Source organism: Procambarus clarkii, chromosome 30 (genome assembly GCF_040958095.1).
Source record: "Procambarus clarkii isolate CNS0578487 chromosome 30, FALCON_Pclarkii_2.0, whole genome shotgun sequence".
Classification (NCBI taxonomy): domain Eukaryota; kingdom Metazoa; phylum Arthropoda; class Malacostraca; order Decapoda; family Cambaridae; genus Procambarus; species Procambarus clarkii.
This window is the reverse complement of record NC_091179.1, coordinates 22957004-22980781: the sequence shown is the minus strand read 5'-3', so window position 1 is coordinate 22980781 and position 23778 is coordinate 22957004. Positions and strand designations below refer to the sequence as shown.

General features: G+C 43.6%; 1 protein-coding gene across 5 annotated transcripts in view; it reads left to right on the top strand.

Annotated features, from left to right (window-relative positions):
• The window catches only part of LOC138370087 (uncharacterized), a 235429-nt gene extending 212043 nt beyond the window's left edge, over positions 1 to 23386 (top strand). For all 5 annotated transcript variants that reach the window (XM_069334028.1, XM_069334029.1, XM_069334030.1 and 2 more), the window contains 2 exons: positions 94 to 270; positions 19694 to 23386. In XM_069334028.1, coding sequence (XP_069190129.1) covers positions 94 to 267 — 174 coding nt within the window. In that variant the 3' untranslated portion in view covers positions 268 to 270; positions 19694 to 23386. The remainder of the gene's footprint in view (positions 1 to 93; positions 271 to 19693) is intronic.
• Positions 23387 to 23778: the final 392 nt, after the last annotated feature.

Below are 23778 nucleotides of genomic sequence, written 5' to 3'. Positions count from 1 at the left end.
TTAAACATTTAGATACTTATACTACTGTATAATGTTAAGAATTGTGTCAGATGTTTGTCTTTACAGTTTTACAGACTATGTCTTCATTTCCAGATTGAAATGTTTTTGATGGGTCAAACTTTGGGAGTTACACTGCAAGTTGTTCGTCCTGCAAGCTATGGTAAAGAGGATTTTATCTGCTATTACCCTGATGCTAATATTGGGATATGGCCCGAAGTTACTTTGGTTGCTGAAGATGATCGTCACTATAATGTTCTTGTCAAATGAGCTGTAAGTAAACATTTTAAATTATTTAATTTATATTGTAATAATTTGTGTGTCACTAGCCCTTGAAATGTGCATACCATCTTAACCCTTACACTGCTCAGGGGTTCTGGGGACATTTACACCCCTGTGTGCAAGAAAAAAAAAATTCAAAATTTTTTTTTCGTCTTCTAAACATGTTAATTTGAGTCTCCTGAGTACGGGAAAAATAATAAAAAAAATCTATTATATATACCAATGACACAATTGAGCCGAGAAGTTGGCCGATGACGTCACGAAAGCCTGGTGGATAGCGCGCAGGACTCGTAATTCTGTGGCTCGGGTTCGATTCCCGCACGAGGCAGAAACAAATGGGCAAAGTTTCTTTCACCCTGAATGCCCCTGTTACCTAGCAGTAAATAGGTACTCGGGAGTTAGTCAGCTGTCACGGGCTGCTTCCTGGGGGTGGAGGCCTGGTCGAGGACCGGGCCGCGGGGACACTAAAAAGCCCTGAAATCATCTCAAGATAACCTCAAGAATCTCAAGAAGTCACAGAACGTGAGCGCTCAAGGGTGCTGCGTCAGCCAGCTGTCACTCACGGCCGCTCACGCGGCCCGAGTTGCTGCGAATTTATTTTCGCGGAATTATTTACAGTATTCTTGGGTCATTTTACACAAATTTTTTTCGCTAGTATTGTTCCAATTATTAGCAATAGACATTGTATTATAATAAAAATGGTATAAACTCACTAGGCGCTCACATATTAGTGTCACAAGTATGCCCACCAAAATGGTATAATTTACAGGAAATATTCAATGTATTTGGGGTTTTTTCAATATAAACACAAAAATTAACTTGATATGTACATTTATTTACCAAAGAATTACACATTTAGTACTCCAGGAGACTGTGATACTGTGCGAAACAGTCGATATGGCACAGAGGGACGCCACACGCTTCGCACCATGTCAACACCAATTTACATTTCTGTGGCCTCAATTTGGTACTGGAACACACAACACACCGACACTGGCCTGCTGCACGAGCTCCAGTTGGTGGTAATTTCTTGATTTGATGTATCAGAAAGGCCTCCCTGTAAGCGAGCCTGGGTGCAGGAGCATGGTTCAGTATTGGGTCTCGAATGGGTCTTTGTATGCCAGGTGTGTCCTTGCCAAATTTACCTAGCAACTGTTTCACAACTTGAAAACTGAACGAACGGAAATATGGTTTTCTACCTGTCTTCACAAGAAACATGTTGTAACTGTTCAGCATTGTTACGTCAATAAGGTGGAAAATCATTTTCTTTGTCCACTTCACTGTTTTACGTACACACTCCACAGCACCCACTATCATGTCATATTTATCAACTAAACCCATGTTGATGTTGTAGTCCATCACACAATCTGGCTTATATATTATTTGCTTTGTTGTTCTGTTCACCTTGCCACTGTCTACCATTGTACCAGGGTGAATGGTGGTCAACATGTTCACTTCACGTCTGTCTTTCCACCGCACTGAAAGCATTGCACCACTTTTTCTTACCTCGCAATCACCTACTTGCATAGCAGTGTCAAACACAGGCATTTCCTTTCGTTTTGGCTTTACTGTTCCACACACTCCAGTCTTATTATCAAGGAAGAATTTCGTTAGCAAGGGACTGGTATAATAGTTATCTGTGTACAATATGTGGCCCTTGTTCAGATATGGTGCAAGCAGTGACTTTACCACTCTACCTGAGAAGCCATGTTCGTCATTAGCAGGAATATCTACATTTGTGGCTGAATAAAGTATCATGTGTAACACCATTCCTGATTCACAGTCACAGAGCACAAAGAATTTCAGTCCAAATCGGTGACGTTTTGAGGAAATATACTGCTTGAAGGCAGCATGTCCTTTGAAAAGCACAAGGGATTCATCAATAACCAGCTTCTGAGCTGGTACGTAGTAATCTCGGAACTTTCCAATCAGGTTATTTAGCACGTGCCTCACCCTCCAAAGCCTATCATCCTGTGTCTCGTCTGCATTATTTGCAAAATGAATGCACCGTAGGATCAACAGAAATCTGTCTCGGGACATATATTTCCCGAACAATGGTGTTGGAACAGTGTTGTCTTTGCTCCAATAATCTGAAATTACGTGTTTCACACAATGTTTCATCAACATGCAAATTGCGAAAAATACATACATTTCACCAACAGTTGTCTCTTTCCAACGCTGTAGTCATGAAAATTCTGAAACTTCCTCACCGTCAATGAGATCGGCCGCAAGTCTGTTCGTTTCGTGAACAATGTGTTCCATGAGCGGCTCATCGAAATATGCAGTAAAGAAGTCCATTTCACACATTTCGTCACCAGTATCAGGGAAAAGATCTGTAATTCCCACATCTCTGTTGTCAAAGTCACTCCACACACACAAACCTGCTGCCTTCCGAGAGCCATTAGCTGCACCACGGCGAGGAATCCGGGGACCAGGAGCTGAAGCAGGCATTGTAACAGTAGGGGCAGGAACGGTAGATGAGGAAAAAGATTTGGAACATGAGGGAATTTGTTCCTCATTGTCGCCATATTGTCCCATGCGGCGGCGCTTGGCTGGGCGGGCAGCTGATGCGGCGAAACTTGTACTGGCACTAGCAGCTAGGGTAAAACTATTCTCCGATTCTTCATCACTAAAGCCTGAGAAAGATTCACTTGTTTCAGACTCGTCAATCATATCATAAACGTGCAGTGGTATAGATGAACGACGTGCTTGGGCGCGAGGTGGTGTTGAGTGGTGTTGAGTAGTAGCCTCGTGAGGCATCCTCACCCTCGTGGCACCCACATGTTCACCCTCACTATCCGTTGTTTCGATTTCTTCTGGCTGGGTATAATCTTCATCTATATCTGAGTCGTCAATATCAGATTCGTCAACGTCCTTGAACAATTCATCTGCAATTTCGTCTTCGGTCAAGGACTGCGCGGCGCGGTGCACTGAGCGAGGTCGCACGCTGGGTCGTGATGCGCTCGCCATGGTGTCTGGCCACTAACTAAGGCCTGTGAAACAAAGGAGGCCTGTTCTAGATTTTTTTTCAAAATGGTGTCTGTTTACAATCGCCCCTGGCTACGGTATGTGTGACCCCTTTACACTGCGGGACGTTTGAATCGTGCCTGGCACCCTTTGGCGTATATATACGCCATGCGCACGGTGGGACATGTTACTTATGGCGTATATATACACCATGCGCAGTTTAAGGGTTAAGATGATGTTCAATTCAAGGTATGCATATCATTCTAAGAGGTTTTAGGTACTGTGCAACGTCTGAAACTCTGGCTGGTACACCATGTTCTGAATCGGTATTTGAGGCCTTCAGTGAACATCTGCCATCTTGAAAAGTGACTTACAAATATTGGAACATTGTTCCTATGCTTAGGGCATAGTCAATAATAATACAAGAAGAGACAAACCTTGTTTTGCATACTATCTGGCTGTACAAACATTCAAATAAAGCCTGATAATAATAATAATAAATAAAAAATAATAAATAATAAATAGATGTTTATTTAGGTAAGGTACATACATACAAGAGATTTTACAAAGAATGATGGATTTATAGATAGGGCTAGTGCATACAATACCTAAAGCCACTATTACACAAAGCGTTTCGGGCATGAAAAACTTAACTGACTAAAGCTTAATACTAATTAAACATAAAGAATAAAATGTGTTGAGAACAAATAAAAAAAAAGAGATAAAAAGGTGGGGAACATGGCTGAAAAAGCAGCACAAATACAATTAGGTCGACAAACAGCGTCGTTTAAAAAAGCAAAAAACAGACATGGGTTGACAATAGAGGGGTAAGGTAGGTTACAGGGAATTTATTAGGTATAGCTTCATTTTTATCTTAAACTGGTTGAGATATAACCTGCATGCAATCTAAGGGTTACAGCAGAATGTTGAACTGTGTTCCATATACAGTATTAAGGAAAAGGAGTGCAAAAGAATACCTAAGATTACACACACACAGTAAAGCCATTGTCACAAAGAAAAGCTATATAAAAATATTATTCAAACCCTTTGAAAAATTCAAACAGCTGAGAATGTTTTGAAATTTTAAATTAATATTAGAAGTTTTGGATATTATGGTAAGGATCAACCCTTCCTCCAAATAGACAGTACGTTTCAATGCTAAATGTAATAAGTACATTCCTGACTGCATAGTACATAAATACACTTAATTGTGTTTTTACATTTACCTCCCCATATATTCTCCTAATTTTGTGTAAATACACTCAAAATTTTTAGGTTGAAGTTTTTGTGTTCAATTCTATATACACAAGTTTTAAATATAAAGAATTTCTTTTTCAGTTTTATTAAACAATAGAGATTTTATATAAAATTTGAAAATATCCTAATATCTAAGGATATTAGATATATTTTATAATATCTAAGTCACTAATATAAAAATATCCTAATATCCTAAAGTAGCCTAAATAAACAGGCATATGCAAATGACCTGCTACGGATGTGCAACAGGTTTGCCTTAAACCAGCAAATAGTAGAGCCAACTAGGAAGGAGAACACGCTGGACCTCGTTTTCATCAATAATGATGAATTGATCAGGAACATAATGATTACAAATACCTGTTACACAGATCATAACTTAATTGAAGTTCTGACAAGCATGGGGAATAGACCTTCAAACCCAGTCCTGATTCCCGGTGGAGGAGATTTCAGCAAATTCAACTTCAATAATAAACAGATAAACTGGGAGCAAATAAACCAAGACGTCACAGAAATAAACTGGGAAGAACAGTTAGAAAATGTAAACCTGTACCAGTGCCTGGAAAAAATAAGCTCAGTAGCACTAGAAATATGTTCAAACTGCATACCCCCCAAGAATAAAGAAGAGGAGATGCAGATTGGAAAGGGAACGTCATTCCTTCTATAGGCGATGAAGGTTAAGTAGAGAAATAGAAGCAATTGAACTCAAGCTACAAGAATCATACAAAACCCAGGAGAGTCAAAGAGAGCAAAAGGCCATCAGTGAAATAGTGAAATTCGAAATATTTTTTCTCCTATGCAAAATCAAGATCAAAAACCACATCTAGTATCAGGCCCCTGCAAAAAACCAGCGTTGAATGTAATGAAACGCCATTTTCTGGGTGAGACTCGGAGGCTCCCCGGAGCTTTACCAGGCTGATATGCTAATGTCAGACTTTGGCATCAATCATGTGTATGGAGTTCTAAGACCTACCGGGGACCACGGCCAGAACCTGGCCCCCTCAGAGAGGCAAGGGGAGCAATGGCCTATAGAAACCCCCGTGTGGTTGGAAGCATTCTATGTCTGCCATCAACCGGGTCAAGCTTCCAGAAAGGTAAGCATTCCAAAACAAACCCCTATTCTGGTGAAAATTGCTACCTAAAGCTGAACTAGTGGACAGAACTCTTCAACAGAAAACAAGCAAACTAGTATGACGTCACACGTCACCGCGCCGCTGTCTGCGCAGCTCCCCCCTCCCCGGGAGGGGGAAGGGGAAGCCCCAGACCTCCCACACCGGCTAACCACCCATTAGTTCTTCGGCTGATGCTATAGGCACTGGTTATGTGCTCCGGCTCCAGTAGTTGTTTCAGCACTGTACCTAGAGTGTGGTGTCTGTCTTCTAGGTGGTGCGTGAGCCGGGAGTGATTCTCCAGTACTCGGGCTGCATGCGCCTAGGGTTCCCTTCCCTAGGTGCCCTGTAAGTACTGCCCTTGGGGCTTGGGGCCACCTTCCACAAGTTCCTTGGGTCTTGCCCCTGCTAGGCCGTTTACTGCTTGGTTTTCGGCCGCTCTTTGTGTAATTACCTAAGTGTAGTTACAGGATGAGAGCTACGCTCGTGGTGTCCCATCTTCCCAGCACTCTTTGTCATATAACGCTTTGAAACTACTGACGGTCTTGGCCTCCACCACCTTCTCACCTAACATGTTCCAACCGTCTACCACTCTGTTTGCGAAAGTGAATTTTCTTATATTTCTTCGCCATCTGCGTTTAGCTAGTTTATGTCTATGACCTCTTGTTCTTAAAGTTCCAGGTCTCAGGAAATCTTCCCTATCAATTTTATCAATTCCTGTTACTATTTTGTATGTAGTGATGATATCACCTCTTTTTCTTCTGTCTTTTAGTATTGGCATATTTAATGCCTCTAACCTCTCCTCGTAGCTCTTGCCCTTCAGTTCTGGGAACCACTTAGTAGCATGTCTTTGCACCTTTTCCAGTTTGTTGATGTGCTTCTTAAGATATGGGCACCACACAACCACTGCATATTCTAGCTTTGGCCTAACAAAAGTCGTGAACAATTTCTTTAGTATATCGCCATCCATGTATTTAAAAGCAATTCTGAAGTTAGAAAGCGTGGCATAGGCTCCTCGCACAATATTCTTTATGTGGTCCTCAGGTGATAGTTTTCTATCTAGAACCACCCCTAGATCTCTTTCTTTATCAGAATTCTTTAAAGATTTCTCACATAATATATAGGTTGTGTGGGGTCTATGTTCTCCAATTCCACATTCCATAACATGGCATTTATTAACATTAAATTCCATTTGCCAAGTGGTGCTCCATATACTTATTTTGTCCAGGTCATCTTGAAGGGCATGACAATCATCTACGTTTCTTATCCTTCCTATTATCTTAGCATCATCAGCAAACATGTTCATATAATTCTGTATACCAACTGGTAGATCATTTATGTATACAATAAACATCACTGGTGCAAGAACTGAACCCTGTGGTACTCTACTTGTGACATCTCTCCAGTCCGATACATTGTCTCTGATCACTGCCCTCATATTTCTATCAGTCAGAAAATTTTTCATCCATGTTAGAAGCTTACCTGTCACCCCTCCAATATTTTCCAGTTTCCAGAACAGCCTCTTATGTGGAACTCTGTCGAAAGCCTTTTTTAGGTCCAGATAGATGCAGTCAACCCAACCATCTCTTTCCTGTAATATCTCTGTTGCTCGATCATAGAAACTGAGTAAATTCGATGCACAGGATCTTCCAGATCGAAAACCATACTGTCTGTCTGATATTATATCATTTCTCTCCAGGTGTTCTACCCATTTAGTTTTAATTATTTTTTCCAATATTTTGACTATTACACTTGTCAATGATACCGGTGTATAATTAAGGGGGTCTTCCCTGCTTCCACTTTTGTAGATTGGAACTATGTTAGCCTTTTTCCACACATCAGCTACAACTCCTGTAAATAGGGATGCCTGAAAAATCAGTTGAAGAGGAATGCTGAGCTCAGGTGCACATTCTCTCAGAACCCATGGTGAAACTCCATCTGGACCAACTGCTTTGTTCTTATTTTTGTACGACTGAGACCGTTCGCACACCAGTGACTGTCCCTTTTTCAACCCTTCCTGTCCCCCTCATGTGCATGTCCAACCCATGCTAGAGTCATTCAGGGGACCCACCTTTTTTCATGTTGTGAGGTGTGGGGGTTGTGGGGTTGGTTCTGTACTCACCTGGTAAGGCTCCTGGCTGTGCTTGCAGGGTTTGAGCTCTGGCTCTTGGGTCCCGCCTATCTGGTAGAACTTGCGGGATAGTACCAGTGGAGTGCAGTGGTGCTATAGGCATAATTGGGGAACACTGTATTACCATCAGAGGTCTGTTACACGACCTACTTGCGAGCATAAGCCTTCTTGCTGGTTCGTCCGTGGACTTCCAGGGCACACTAGCCTGTTTTCGAATAGCAGTTCCGGCCCATCCTGGCTGTGGGGGTATGTGGGCCTGCGGGCCGCTCCAAGCAGCTGCCTGGTGGGCCACCCTCTGGCCGGTCTAGCCTGGCCTCGGGCCGGGCTTGGGGTGTAAATGAGCTCCCAGTACCCCATCCAGCAGGTATCGAGCAGGGTTTCTCCGCCGTCGGTCGCCTGGTGCAGGTTTCTGGACCGGCTGGGTTTTGTCGTGCAGACCCCAGGCCCTGTCTGGGGTCTGCCTGCTCCGTTCTCTGCCTTTGCAGAATGGAGTTGCTATTTACATGTTGCATGTTGCGGTGGTGCCTGTTGCTGCTGCTGCACGTGTGCATTGGTACCGTGTTTCACAGTGGCGTGTCCTTGTTCCTGTGTCCGGTTGTGGTGTGGCACTTTGCTGCTGTTTTGTGCCTGGGGTTTGCGTCTGGGGGTTTGCTTGTTGTTTTTCGTGGTCTTCGGGTACCTGGTTTGGCCTTCTCATGTGCGTAGGGGTTTTCTGTCCCTGCCTGATTGTCTACCCCTGGTTGTTTTCCTGGGGTTTTTGTGCTTCTGCTCTTTCTTCCTGCCTCCTCTGCAGCAGGGGTGTTCTGCGTGTGTTCCTGTGCTTCTTGGGCGTTTTTCAGCCTGTGTCCTGTGGTGTGCTTCTTTGTCTCGGTCTATTGCAGTTGTTCGTACCCCTTGGTTCGGGTACTGATCTGGCGGCAACCCTTCCGCCTTTTTTGGTTTCCTAGCTTGCCCTGCCGTTTTTTTTTTTTGGGGGGGGGGTCTTGCGATGTTTCGCGTCGGACCCGTCGTTTCTGAACTCCTGGCGGGCTTGCATGCTTTGGGGAGATTTTCTGTTCGGCAGATGTTCCATCTCCTTGTGCCGCCTGGGTTTCGGTGGTCGCGCCCGAGATCTTCCCACGGCTCCGCCTTTTCCTGGGCTCGGAGGGGCCTTGTTGGGGCTGCTTATGTTCTGCCTCGCGGTCTTGCCTCCGGTTGGTGGTCGGGTGGCTTCGTGGTAGGTGTCCCACCTGTGTGCTTCTCTTGGCGGCAGTATGGGGTATTTTGGCGGTCCTTCCTTTTCCTGTCCCTTCTTCGGTGGTTACTCTTGTTAGTTTGGTTTACTCTCGGCTTGGTTTACTCTCAGCTTGGTTTTCTGGTGGGGGTTGGGGGCCGTCGTCTTGCCACATACTGTCGCCTCTTTTCGTGCGGCACAGCGAAGCCGCTTCGGCTTGCTTTCGGTCTTGGTGTTGCTTCTGCACCGTTAGTAAGCTGTCTCATGCGTCGTTTCACCTCCGGCCTGTTCGTGCGCCGCTTGCACCATCCTGGTCTCTGGTCAGCTTGCTCTGTCTTCTCCTCGGTTGGTAGTGCCTCTTCGGTTCCGGTGTGTTTTTTCGTCGGCTCTTTCCTTTTGGCCTTTGCCTCTGGGGGTCGAGTCGCTGAGTTTTCTTGCTCCTTCGGTTTTAGCGTTTTGGTTGTTCGGTGGCAGCTTTCTCCATCTTTTCTGGCGCAGGGTGGGGCTGCTGCATTCTGGAGGGGTCCAGGGTTTGTTGGTGCTTTGTTGGTCGGGCCGGGGGGTGTGTCGTGTTTTGTGTTCAGTGGCGGCCCTCCGCTGTTGTTTGCGTGCCACGGCGTTTGGGTCCAGAGCACGTTTTGCGTTGATCCGGTTCTGTTCTTCCTGGTTCACGGGTGATGGTGTCTTGGGTGGTCAGCCGTGTTCTTGCGGCTAAGATGCCTGTGTTCTTCCCTCATGCCCGTGGCGTTCGTGGCTTCGCTGCTCTCGCTGCCGTCTGGGCGACGTGTCCTTGCGGTCTTTCGGGCATGGATTTTTGGTGTTCATGCGGGGGCTTTGCTGCTCGTTGTTCTCGTGTTGTTCCTGGGACTTTTCGGGACTGTGGCGCCTTGGGTTGGCGTTTGCTGCCGGTTGTCTCACTTCCGTGAGGGGTGCGTGGTGTCCGTCTCCCGGTTCTGTCCCTTTGACCTTCCTCTGTGGGTAGTTAGCTCCGGGGAGCCGATGGGGCTCCCCCTAGAAAACCAGCGTTGAATATAATGAAACGCCATTTTCTGGGTGAGACCCGGAGGCTCCTCGGCAACCCTCCCTCCCTCCAGTCAGCGGTTTTTCGCGTGTTTTGACATCCAGCCTCAGAAGCCGGCGTGGGAGGTCTGGGGCTCCCTCTTCCCCGTCCCGGGGAGGGGGGGAGCTGCGCAGACAGCGGCGTGGTGACGTATGACGTCATACTAGTTTGCTTGTTTTCTGTTGAGGAGTTGTATCCACTAGTTCGGCTTTAGGTAGCAATTTTCACCAGAATAGGGGTTTGTTTTGGAATGCTTACCTTTCTGGATGCTTGACCCGGTCGATGGCAGACATTTATTTATTTATTTATTTATTTATTTATTTATATATATATATACAAGAAGGTACATTGGGTTTGTGAGAATACATTGGATAGTACAGTATTTACATTCTTGTAAAGCCACTAGTGACATAGAATGCTTCCTACCACACGGGGGTTTCTATAGGCCATTGCTCCCCTTCCCTTTCTGAGGGGGCCAGGTTCTGGCTGTGGTCCCCGGTAGGCCCTAGAACTCCATACACATGACTGATGCCAAAGTTTGACATTAGCATATCAGCCTGGTAAAGCTCCGGGGAGCCTCCGGGTCTCACCCAGAAAATGGCGTTTCATTACATTCAACGCTGGTTTTTTTGCGCACAGTTCCAAATATATTTTATTTGTTTTTACGTGCTAATTCTATCTATAATGAAAACGTACACTATATTATGGCAGTAAAACATCCCTACTGTCCGAAGACACTGTGTTACGTGCATGACACTTATGTACACATATGTTGCACATATTTACCATGTATCATGCTAATTTATGTATACAATCTATTTACAGACTATACACTGTCACACTATATACATTCACCATCTACACATTCAGAACACTGCGAGTGAGAGCTGTCACACCCAGCCAGCCCCTCCCTCACTCCTCCAACATTGTATTTGACAACATTGCTCCTCCCATCGTACAGTTATTCACACCAATGTTTCATGTTCATTTATGTTTATTTACAACATATGTACACACTATACACATTCACCATCAACACATTCAGAACACCGCAAGTGTGAGGAGCCACACCCAGCCAGCCCTCCTTCACTCCAACATCTTACTCGCCAACATTGCTCCTCCCACCACACTGTTATTGTTTTTATTACACTACACATGTTATATGTACCTATCTACATGTTTTATTTACCAGAACTATGCAAGTAAGCTGGTATTGTGTCCAAACAGTACAGTGGCCACCATACACTGCATGAAAAATCACACAGCATACAGCAGATGACGCTATGATTACGACATCACCGCCCTCACCAAAATAGCTCCTCTCAACATATTCCTGTTGCTGTTATTACAAAATATACACACACACACTGTATATACCCATGTACATATGTGTTCCCCATAGAGAACCACAAAGCTAGTATGATGAGCAAAACAATAGTGGCTGCCACATATAGTGAGGCTACCTCAATTCTCTCCCTTCCTCTCTCCCTCACCAAAATTCCTCCTGGTTGATACCTGGTTATCTGGTTGATGGGGTTCTGGGAGTTCTTCTACTCCCCAAGTCCGGCCCGAGGCCAGGCTTGACTTGTGAGCGTTTTGTCCACTAGGCTGTTGCTTGGAGCGGCCCGCAGGCCCACATACCCACCACAGCCCGGTTGGTCCGGCACTCCTTGGAGGAATAAATCTAGTTTCCTCTTGAAGATGTCCACAGTTGTTCCGGCAATATTTCTTATGCTTGCTGGGAGGACGTTGAACAACCGCGGACCTCTGATGTTTATACAGTGTTCTCTAATTTTGCCTATGGCACCTCTGCTCTTCACTGGTTCTATTCTGCATTTTCTTCCATATCGTTCACTCCAGTACATTGTTATTTTACTGTGTAGATTTGGTACTTGGCCCTCCAGTATCTTCCAGGTGTATATTATTTGATATCTCTCTCATCTTCTTTCTAATGAGTACATTTGGAGGGCTTTGAGACGATCCCAATAATTTAGGTGCTTTATTGCGTCTATGCGTGCCGTATATGTTCTCTGTATTCCCTCCTTCCACAGTACTACACATAATGCTAATTATAACCACAATCCTGGTCACTAATTCCTGTAAATGAATATTTGACCACAAGTTTATTTTGAAAAGGAACCTAAGAAGTCATTTGAAGATTCTTAGATGGATGAAATAATGCTGTGGTGCTGTGGCTAGCGCTGTGAACATCGTGAACAGCATTGAATCACTGATATATTAACATTGTACCCAGTCATTATCACACTCAGGCTCTTCTATAATACTATCATGGCTAAATAATACAGGTTATATATATATTTTGACATTATTAGGCGATGCTGTGGTCACACGCTAAACAGCAATGCTGTGGTCACATGCTGAACAGCAATGCTGTGCGCTCATGCTGCGAGCGCCAGCCTTGGTTGCTCACTCACTACTGAGGCTCTCACACCTGGGAATGTGGACTGCGATTTTTTTTAAAGATGGCGTCTGTTTATAAGAGCCCTGAGGAAGCAGATGTGAACCCCATGTAGCCGCGGGAGTTTTGAATGGAACGTGAAAAATACAAATACTCGGAGGTGGGTAGTGCACCCCAGACGTGGGCCTGCAGGCGCCTTGCACAGTTAAAGGGTTAATATGGTTCACTTTTTGTGTAGTCCACTTGTCCACTTGTGTGATCCAACTTGTCATATGAAGGAATTATTAATTGTAACCTGTGATAGAATGGGCACTAACACAGGAACTAGCTTGGAATGCAATTACACAATGAACTTTATTATAAAATATATCCTACCTGAATGTTACTTGAAAAATTACTGACATCTTAACTTTGGAAATACCGGAGCCCCGGAAATAATGACCAGGGGTACAGCCCTATATAGGGCGTTAAATCGAGTGGATACTGTACTATACAGATAATCAGGAGTGTACTTATTACAATTAGTATTAAAGCGTAATGACTATTCGGAGGATGGGCTGGAAGGATTGCTGTTATAATATAGAAAATTGTAAATAGTTATGTGAATCATTTAATTTGATTGCTCTCTGTGTTTGCGAGATACTGAAGAATACTTGATCCAGCAAGGAATGAACTCCAGAAGTAAAAAAAAAAAAAAAAAATCTTTAAAGGCTTCTCTTGGCATCACAGGTGGCTGCCAACAAAGACACCAGGTAACTATCAGTAGCACGATCTGGATAGTAGAACCAACCTCCATGAGGTTCTCGATATATTCGATAAACGCCTCGAAACGATACCTAATCAACCAGGTTATGATTCATACATCAGGCTGCGAGCAGCCACATTCAACAGCCTGGTTGACCAGATGACCAACTGGGAGGCCTGGTCGGAGACTGGGCTACAGGGATGTAGGTCCCTGGAACCTCTAATGAGGTAGTCTTATGGTAAGTGTCAGTAACATACCCACACCTCTGCTCCACCAACCCATGTTAGAAAACATACATCCTGATTCTCATTCAGTGTGTAGTCAGCAAGCTAGGGTTGGATTTCAGTTAACCTTTCAACTGCATATTTTTATTATATTTCTAATTAGAGAAATTTAATGATATTTTGGAAGGAACATTAGTTTCTCTTATGCTCTTTTCCCCCCAAAAATTAATTTATTTAACAAATATTTTGTGTGAAAACAAAATTGTGTTTGTTTGATAAGATAAATGGTCTAGCTCAGTACCAGACTGAAACATTCCCAATGCATAGCATATAATAATGAAGATAGAAAATTATTAAAAAAACAAATGGATTCAGTGTACAGTATTAGGTAAAAAATACCTTATTAATTTTGTATCTAATACTGTATAACAATATTTACCCAAAATATAAGCAGTTGTGTGTGTGTACAGTAGCTAATGCATACAAGAATCCTATCATTGTATACGGACACCATCACACTGTTCACCAGGCTCACTTGAGTGGTTCTCTGACACCTTTGTCAATGTACTCTCACAGGCCTGGCATGTTCCTTAGGGTTATCTTTACCAGTGTGTAAGCACCAGGATGCTACAGAAGACTTTACAGGAAAGAACATTGAGCATAATGAAATGCTTAGATTTTCTTTTTATTGTGGTATGCCAGATTCATTTTTGCATGATTAATAATTATTAAACAAATAGTCTCCATGGTTCGAGTCTCCAGAGAATGGAAGAATGGTGAATGGAATTAATAATTATTTTCTATGGGGGAGCCCCGTCGGCTCCCCGGAGCTATCCAGGATGATATGGATATGTATAACTTTCTGGCATCAATGTGCACAGAGTTCTTGCCTACTGAGGACCAAGAGCCAGGAGGCATTGAGGGGGAGAGGTAGTGATGGAGGGAGCCATTGAGGGAGAGAGGCAGTGATAGAGAGAGGCATTGAGGGAGGGATGGGAGGCAGCCCCTTCAAGAGAGGCACAAGAAGCAATGGCCTATAGAAACCCCCGTGTAGTTGGGAGCATTCTATGTTCGCCATCAACCATGTCATGCACCCAGAAAGGTAGGCACCTTAAAACAAACCCTTATCCTGGTGAAAATAATGCTACCGAATGCAGAACGAGTGAACAGGACCCCCAAAGAAAATTAGCAAACAAGCATGACATCACGTTAATGCGCCGCTGTCTGCGCAACCCCCCCTCCCCAGGAGGGCAAAGGGAGGAGCCCCAGACCCTTGCGCCGGTGATCCACTCTTCAGTTTTTGGCTGATGTGATACTGGCAAGGTCATGTGCCTCTGGCTCCAGATTTTCTCAGTTTCTGTGCCTTGTGGCACAATCCTGTCTCTATGGTCGGTGAGCGAGCCAGGAGTAATAATCTTCAGTACTCAGGCTACACACACCTAGGGTTTCCTTCCCTAGGTGCCCTGTAAAATACTGCCCTTGGGGCCACTTTCCACAAGTCGCCTTGGGGGTCTACCTCCGCTGTGTCTTCTACTGCTTGGTGATTGACTGCCCTTGGAGTCAGCTGGGGTTTTTGTTTACCCAATTTGCCTCAGGGTAGGGGTAGTTTTTGTCACTGGTTGAGGCGCAGGGTACAATGCAGCTAGTTGTAACCTCTCATAGCGGCCAGCTCTGTACCGCCTGGGCACGTTGTCCTCTTGTGGGGTTTTCTTTTTTGTTTTGTTTTCTCTGCCTGGTGGAGGGTCTGCCTCTTGTTTGGTTATACCCTCTTGTTCTTGGTGGCTCTCCGCTTGGCCCACGAGAGTGTACAAGTCCCGGGGGAGCAGCTTGTAGCAGTTTACTTCGTAGTTTTCGGCGCCAGTTAGCTGTACCCTGCCTGGGTTTCTCTTAACGGACTTCCATGACTAAGGGCTCTGAGAATCCTCGCAGGGGCTCTGTGGTCCGATGGATGCGACCCCTGAATCCCCTCTCACCTTGTGCATGTTGGATGGTTGCTGTCCCCTTGTCTCTGGGTGATGGTCACTGGTTCTGCCTCTGCCAAGCTGCCTGTCAGGTCAGTGATTCTATTGACCCGGAGTAGTGTGACATTTCTTGTTTGTACATTTTCCAGTTCACCCTAGCTTCTCATCATGATACGAGGGTGCAGGCAGCTGCGGCATTGCATGCTAGGTTATGTTGCTGCAACGCGATAGGTTCCTAACTTCCCCGGATTCCCCGAGACTGCCCTGTTGTGGTTAGAAGGACTCGGACTTTGGGGTGGGAGTCGTTTCGCCTTTGTTTCTTTCCACCCCTTCTTGTCCTTCCCCTTCAGTTGTTCATCCAGCTCCTCTCCCCTTGCTTCCGACTCTGAAATGTCTGAGGGTTTCAGAGTTGGGGCAGGGTTTATTTGGTGTTGAGACTTCGGGCAGTCTTGGGGGAGTCACCTTCTGGGGTGGTGGCGGAAGCATTCGAGCCTGGTCCTTCAGCCGGAGCCTCTGGGTCTGATCAGTGGGGTCCCCTTCGTTTCTGCTTTTTTGGCTGTGGCTGCCTTTTCTTTAGAGGCAGGGGGTTTGGAGGACAACTTGGCCCTGGGTCCTCTGGGTGAGGTTGTCGGGGCGGAGGAGGGGTTGACATAGGGACCCTGGGCCCCATTGGTCCCCACCTGGGTTTTTGTACCCTCAAAGTGTGGCTTGGTGTTACAAGGAGAGGGGGTTCTCTTTTGCTCCCTCCTTGTACAAATTGGATTTGGCATCTACCCCTCGTGGGTTCGGTTCCGTGATCCCGTCGGTTCTTTGGTTCTGTCCTTCAGGAGGTTTTCGGCTTCCCGCATCCTGTCCTATGTGGTGTGGGACGCCCTTGCGGCTTACCTCCTGCATGAACCGGATTATGCTTTCGTAATGGTTCCACATTCCTTCGTGTATGGATTTTCGTGTCCTTACAGGGTTTGTTATAAAGTCCGAAGTCGTCCTGGTTAGCAGACTGCCCTCTCTCCTCTTGGAGACTTGGCATACATTCTGTCGATTCCGCACGCTTCAGTGGTGGGAGGCTGAGATGGTGTTGCAGGTTTTCCTGGGGGTAAATTTGAGCATCTCAATGCATGCTTATTCGGCCCTTCCCTTTCACGGGATGTTGGTGTGATGCAGCTTCATGTGCAAGTTCCTTCCCTTTCAGCTGCATTGGTCATAGAGGATTTGTGTACGTTTGGCTTGTTGGCTTTGGCCCTGCGTTGTTTCTTCCTCCTTGAGCTGTCCTCGGACTGGCTAGAGGTGGATGTGGAGGCTCTTGGGGATGCCTCTGGGTCTGGTGCATTGAACTCGGTGGCGCATGTGTCATCTGCATTGTTGAGGCTGTTTGCGCCGCTCCTGAGGGAAGCGGTTTTTGCTTCTCAACTCACTTGTTGGTAGGCGGTACTCGTTTCCTTGGAATCCAAGGCTAGGGGTTCTTCCCATCGTGGTAGGCTAGTGGTGCCAGATTCGGCACCAGCCTAGACTTCGGTACCATCTGTTTTGGTTTGAATCTGGCTCCTCGCGTTTTCACACACCTTCCTCGGGTCGTGGTGGCCCACTTGCATCTGTTAGGTGTTCGGGTTCTGGCTTACCTCGCCGACTGGCTGGTATTGGCTCCCAGCCAGTCTGTGTGTCTGCTCGCCATGTATTTGGTTCTTTCCCAGTGCACTGGGTTCGTGTTCCTGATGAGCTGGTGGAAGTCTCATCTGGTTCCCTCTCAGGTCTGGTCTTGGTTGGGTCTTGTGTGGGACACTCGGACCGCTTCCTTGTCTTTCCCTCCTGCAGCTTTGGTTTGGCTGCATTCCCGCCTTCATCTGTTTTTGAGGGGTTCTTGGGTCATGTGGCGGTTGCACGAGGGTTGTGCGGGAGCCTGAACTTGCTGTTTCCTTCGGGGACGTTCCTTTCGCCTCTTTTTCCGACCGATGGGTTCGACCTCCAAAGGCTTTGCGTCGATTGCTGCATCGCCGGCTTCCTCTTCGGGTTTTTTGAGGTTCAGTGTCTAGGCGAATACCCTCGCCCCTCGCTCAATGTGTTCACAGATGCGTCGTCTCTGGTCTGGGGCTTTGTGACCAGTGCTCACCAGGCTGGCCAGAGACGGTCAAGTCCGTCCTGCCATTGGGCTCACAGCACGGAGTGGGAGTTTGCGGCTGTGTTGATGTTGCCCTGGAGGATTCGGGTTGCTCACGGATCGACTATCTGGCTCCATTCGGACTGCTCCCTGGTGGTTCATTGCCTGTACCGCTGGGGTTTGATGCAGTCCTTGGCTTTTTAGAGCTGGTCACTTCGGATAACTCATCTGCTGAGTTCTCAGGGTTTGCTCTCCTGGTGGTTCACGTTCAGTGGGTGTCCAATGTCCTGGCGAATGGCCTGTCCCAGTTCGTTCCCCTTCCACGGAATGGACGGTTGACGCCGACTCGTTCAGTTGGCTCTGCCGGACATTCAGGCCTCTGGAAGTGGTTCTCTTTGCATCGACGTAGTCAAGGCATCTCCCAATATACATGGTGCCCTTCCCCAGCTGCAAGGCCATTGGGGTCGTTGCCTTCAGGCAGGACTGGGCAAGGTAGGGTTACCTGTACCTATTTCCCCCCGGTTCAGCTGTTGCTCCAGTTCCTCGCTCGCTTGGAGACTTACCAGGGAAGAGTTGTCATTCTGGTTTCTTGGTGGCTGGCCCAGCCTTGGTTTCAGGCGCTGCTTGCTCGGCGTTTGGACCACAGGGTCTTCCCGCATCTCCGCTTCTTTCAGCAGATCGGTCCAGCCCAGTATGAGGCTAGTTCATTTTTCTCCTTGAGTCTTTGCGTCTGGAGTTTCTGACTCGTGTCTATCATCATTTGTATGGAGCGCAAGTGGCTTCATTGTTGGTCTTCCACCTGCATGCTTCGTTTTGGCGGCAGTATGAAATTTTCTGGCGATCCTTCCTGTTTTTCTTATCACTGCGTAGGAGTACTTTGGTCTCTGATAGAGTTGTCTTATCCTTCCTTTCGTAGTTGTTCCAGGATCATCATCTTATGCCGAATACTGTCGCCTTGTATCGTGCGCTGCTGGCAGAGCCACTGCAGCTTGCTTTTGGTAATGATGTTCCTTCTGCTCCATTCCTCACTCTGTCTCTTGCATTGTTGGCCTCTGACCTGCTTATGCGTCGTCTGAGCCGTCATGGTTGGGGTGCTCTCTCTTCTCTCTTTTCAGTTTGTCGTGGCTCCTTCGGTTCAGGATTGCTTTTCTAGGGCTCTTTCCCTGTTGGCATTGGGGTTCTGGGGGTCAAGTCGGGGAGCTTGATGCTCTCCTCCGCACAGGAGTTTCTGCTCTTTTGGTTCTGGTGGTAGTTTTGTTCATTTGCAGCCATCTCCTCCTTTTCTGGCGACGTATGAGTCTGCTGCTTTCCGGAGGGGGGCCTTTGGGTTGTTGATGCTTTGTTGGTCAGACCGGGGGTGCATCATGTGTTGTATCCGGTTGTGGCTCTCCGCCGTTATCTGTGCACCATGGCTTCCGTGGTTAGGGACATGCTTTGGGTTGTCCCGGTTTCCCTTCCTTCCTGTTCCTGGATTTGGGTACCCCGGGTCGTCCGCAGGATCCTTCGGTTTTGCCATTTGTCTTCATTTTGAGTTTCGGGCGTGTGGCATCCGCCTCCTGGGTGCTTTCCTTGTTTTCCTTATCTTTGGTGAGGTAGCTCAGGGAAGCCGTCAGGGCTTCCCCAGAAAACTAGTGTTGAATGTAAAGTAACGCCATGTTCTGGGCGAGACCTGGAGGCTCCCTGACACCCTCCCTCCCTCTGGTCGGTGCTGTTTTCGCGTATTTTGACATCCAGCTTAAGAACTGAAGAGTGGCGAGGGTCTGGGGCTTGGATGGTTGTGCAGACAGTGGCGTGCCAACGTGATGTCATGCTCGTTTACTAATTTTCGTTTTGGGAGTTCTGTCCACTCGCTCGGCTTTTGGTAGCAATATTTTCACCAGAATAATGGTTTGTTTTGGGGCGCCTACCTTTCTGGGTGCCTGACCCGGTCAATGGCAGACATAGAATGCTCCCAACCACATGGGGGTTTCTATAGGCCATTGCTCCTCGTGCCTCTCTGAGGGGGGCCAGGTTCTGGCTCGCGGTCCCTGGTAGGCAAGAACTCCATGCACATTCACTGATGCCAGAAAGCTAATATATCCATATCAGCTTGGATAGCACCGGGGAGCCTCCGGGTCTCACCCAGAAAATGGCGTTTCATTACATTCAATGCTGGTTTTTTGAGAGGGGGAATTAATTTCTTATTTGCAGATATAATCTGAAGAGGTGTTGACTCTACATTTTTCTTTTTTCTTTATAGTTAAAATTGCTGTTTGATGCGAAGTTAAGCTGTTGCAGCCAGAGGAAGTAAATAATTATGAAAAGAAAAAGTCAAGCCCAGAATGCTCTTTAGCAACCAGAGGAAGACTGTTTAAATAACGGTTCATACTACTGTAATATCTCAAGCGCACTCACATAGAAACTGTGAAATGTGATATTTATTCATATTTATTTGGCAGTGTACTAATGAAACTGTCGATGAGACAATTTTTATTTAAATAAATAAATAAATATATATATATATATATATATATATATATATATATATATATATATTATATGTAATTTATTTGAATAACTTCAGGAGATTTTTGTCCTTTATATGTGAGCAAAAGCAAGATACTATGTAAAGCTTGAGTATCACTGACTGCATACTCTAATTAAGCAAAAAATCTCTGCAGCTTATTCATGAAATGGCAATAAAAGGGCTTAAGACAAGCTTCAGCTAGTGATGGGGGTTGTCAAGTGATGATTCACAATCCATCGAAAGATCCTTATATCAGGTGTGACTTATGGGTGCATGTAGAATACAATGTATATAATGTTTTTTGTTAGCGATTTTATTAGCTTACAGCAATTTGTGTATATAATAATTGTATATAATCTGTGATTGTTGAGTCATTGATTTTATTGTAGTACTTGAAAGTAGCAAAAATACATTAATTTGATAAAAATTTGTGCTTGTATTATATGCTACAAATTATTTGTAGAAAGACAACTATGCCATGGAGATTATATTTTCATGAAGTTTTATTTTGCAATCTCCAGCTTTAAATAATAATGACAAAACAAACCCCCTATTCCATTGAAAGTGAGGAAGGACTTGTCACAGAAGTGACTGCGCGGTGGATGTTACAGTCAAGATCATTCCAGACCCAGTCATCAGGAGTCGTCATCACTGTTGCCCATCATTATTTTCTCTCATAAAATTATGTTTGTTTGTTGAAACATAAAATTATGTTTCATTAGTCATTAAAATAAATTCTTAGATATTTGTTTTTAAATCAGGTTTTCTGATTATTAATATTTTTGGGATACAAAACTTTTATTCTGTTAATAAAGTATATGATATATGAATAGAAAAAATTGGGTTTGGTATGATTAGGTGCTTATTGGTGTGGAAATGCAGGTTTGTACGGTTATATGTCTGTATTATTTATGTTGTCTTCCAAGTTTTGTATATTTGTGGAGAGTATATTGTGTTCCAGGTTAGCCTCGTGCTAAGGTGAGCTTAGGAATTTACATCATTAATATATTTAATAACTAATTTTTAATGATCTTATGCTGTTTGCACTTTCTGTATGAAACAAACCTGCAAGTACACACATGAGAGAGAAGACATTGTACACCAAGAACCATGAGATGTGTGTGTCAGGAATGGGAATGCCAGATTCTCCTTATTTGATACTTTAACACTGGGGGGAACACCTTCATGTTGGGGTATTAATATATTTTTCATATTTATTTGTAAAATGTAATTAAAATACCAAAGAAATGCAGCAGTGATAGTATGAAAGAATAATTATAAGTACATTAGCTGGAAATCACTGTAGTATGTAGTATTTAATTCTATGGTTTTTGTTGAATCTCATTTTCACTTCAGTTGTAGAAATAAAAATTATCCAGAATTGTAATTAGAACCTGTAGAGTAACCTTGGCTGATTTATTATTATTATTACAGTATTAAGGTGCACTGGCATTCCTAATATGGGATGGGATGCTCTCAAGTTGTCAGGTCATCACATGTATCAGGTGTCTTTTTACTCCATTTTCCTTACAAAGCAGTGAATTAAACTTGTACATCATTTCTAAAATAGAGTGCTCTTATTTTGGTGAATATCATATGTTGATGACAGCCATATTGTTTTGACAGTTTTATAATAAGCTGAATGAATGAGAATGTAGGAGTTTCATTAGAAATTCCAGTGATATAAACAGAATGTCTCAGTCATTGGATACCTTATTTCTTTAAACATTTAATCACACTGCATTAGTGTGATTATATTAGTGTAGGTATAGGTAGTTATTACAATACAGAAATAAATTTTCTTATTTTTTGTTAATAGCTTTGTAGCAGAGCAATTCATTCCATGAAGTTTATTATATAAGCTTTGTGTGTCATTATATACTTCCTTACAACCTTAAAAGTATTGTATTAGTAATATGCATATGATTTATTTGTAGGTAAATATGGCACTTAATCAGAGTTGACTCCAGGTTTTATGGAAGAGATTTACTGTGGAGTACTTTAAATGCAAGGGAAAAAATATATATTAACTGGTTTTACACTGAACATTTGCCTGTATATGCAGGTATATACTCTAAAATATGGCTTTAATTGGCTGTGAAAAAACATCACAGTAACACTACCAAAAGAATAGCTATGGTATGGGAAAGTGATAAGGTCTAGTTTAGAAAAAATATGATAAGGCTAATTTTATTTTGAGGCTGATGAAATATGAGGTGTCTAGGGATGAATCCTGCCTTAAAACATGTAGTTGACTGTAATCTGATGAGCAGGATAGCGAGGCATTATTCTCATAAGCACATCATTTTGTTATGTTTCTTACCATACAAAGTTTGTTCTTTGTATTTTGGTTTAAGATGCACTGTTTTATCATGCTACATCTGCATGAAAAAGCTGAAGTGCAAATTTATTTTTGATACGTTGACTTGAGTTCTTACTTTCCTTTTTTGGTTGGAAAGCATTGTGATACTTCGGTCACAAAATTTAGTTTTTAATGTGTAGGTGAGTACCACTATCAGCTGCAGATCATATAAAACTTAATTTTAAATTTCATAGAAATTTAGCATGATGTAAAAGTTTGATTTGAATGAGAAGAGCACAAATCAACCATTCAATTTCATCAATGTAAATGTAGTACAAGGTATTAAACAATTAATATTATACCACTATGTGGATGACCTGACAATGAGGGAAGGAATTTCAGTTTCAGCTTGAAATGGTTATAAAATGGGGCTTCAGTGTGTTAAGCCAGCTATATGTATACAATGTAATTATGAATTTGTTTTTTATATTCAGTTTATATTTATTAATTTTACTATCAGTATATTTTCTGATACTTTCATATATGTTCATGGTAAAATCCTGATGTTTTGCTATAGACTACTCTAATTTCTGGAATCAAATTTTGTATCCGATAGAAAACAACTCTTTTTGTTCTTAATTGGAATTTGAGTTAACAGATTTAAAATAAATATTTGAGTGAATCTATAGCAAGTGTATAATGATTGTTACTTACACTTATGTAGTAAAGTGCAATTTAAAGCCATTCAGTTGCCTCAACGAGAATTAATATACTCTGTGCAACTTTTCAAATTAAATATAAATCTTTCACAAGTTAAATATAAAATGTACAGACTTGTAGAGGTAACAGTTTGACTTTAACCATGTGTTAGTGATTTTAGGTATTGCAAGTTAAATTCAAACCTACATTTGCACTAAATTTAAGTGCACCTAAAATATCTTAGGTTTAATATTTTCATATGCAAGATGAAATGCCGAGTCTTCTTGAAATACTTGATTTTCCTCAAAAATAATTTTAAGTAGGTTCAGTTTGTGTTATTTGATGCAGCTGTGTCAGGTATAGGTTAGGTTATGGCTCTGTATGGGGTATTGCAGAGCTAGAACAAAGTGAGTTTATTTTCCAAATGAGTTTTTATATCCCAAGTCTGCTAATCACCATACAAAATTCATGATTTTCCATAAATTTAGAGGCGCAAAATCTCACAACTTCATGGAAATGTATACAAATGCCCTAGATTTCTAACAATTTTGTCTGATATAATAGATCTTTAAAGTTATTGTCCAAGTAATCTTACTTCAAAATAATATTTGATACAGTAAGCCGCCTACAAAATATTGTCTGATACAGTAGACAAGCTAAAAAAAAATCCAAGAAAATAGATCCGCTATAAAGTATTGTATTAATATAAATATATTCCCTAAAATATAAAATTAAGATTTTATCAACTACTTTCTGTGTAGAGCCCCTCCAGCTCCCCAAAGATATGCCAGGCTGATATTTATGTATTAGACCATTG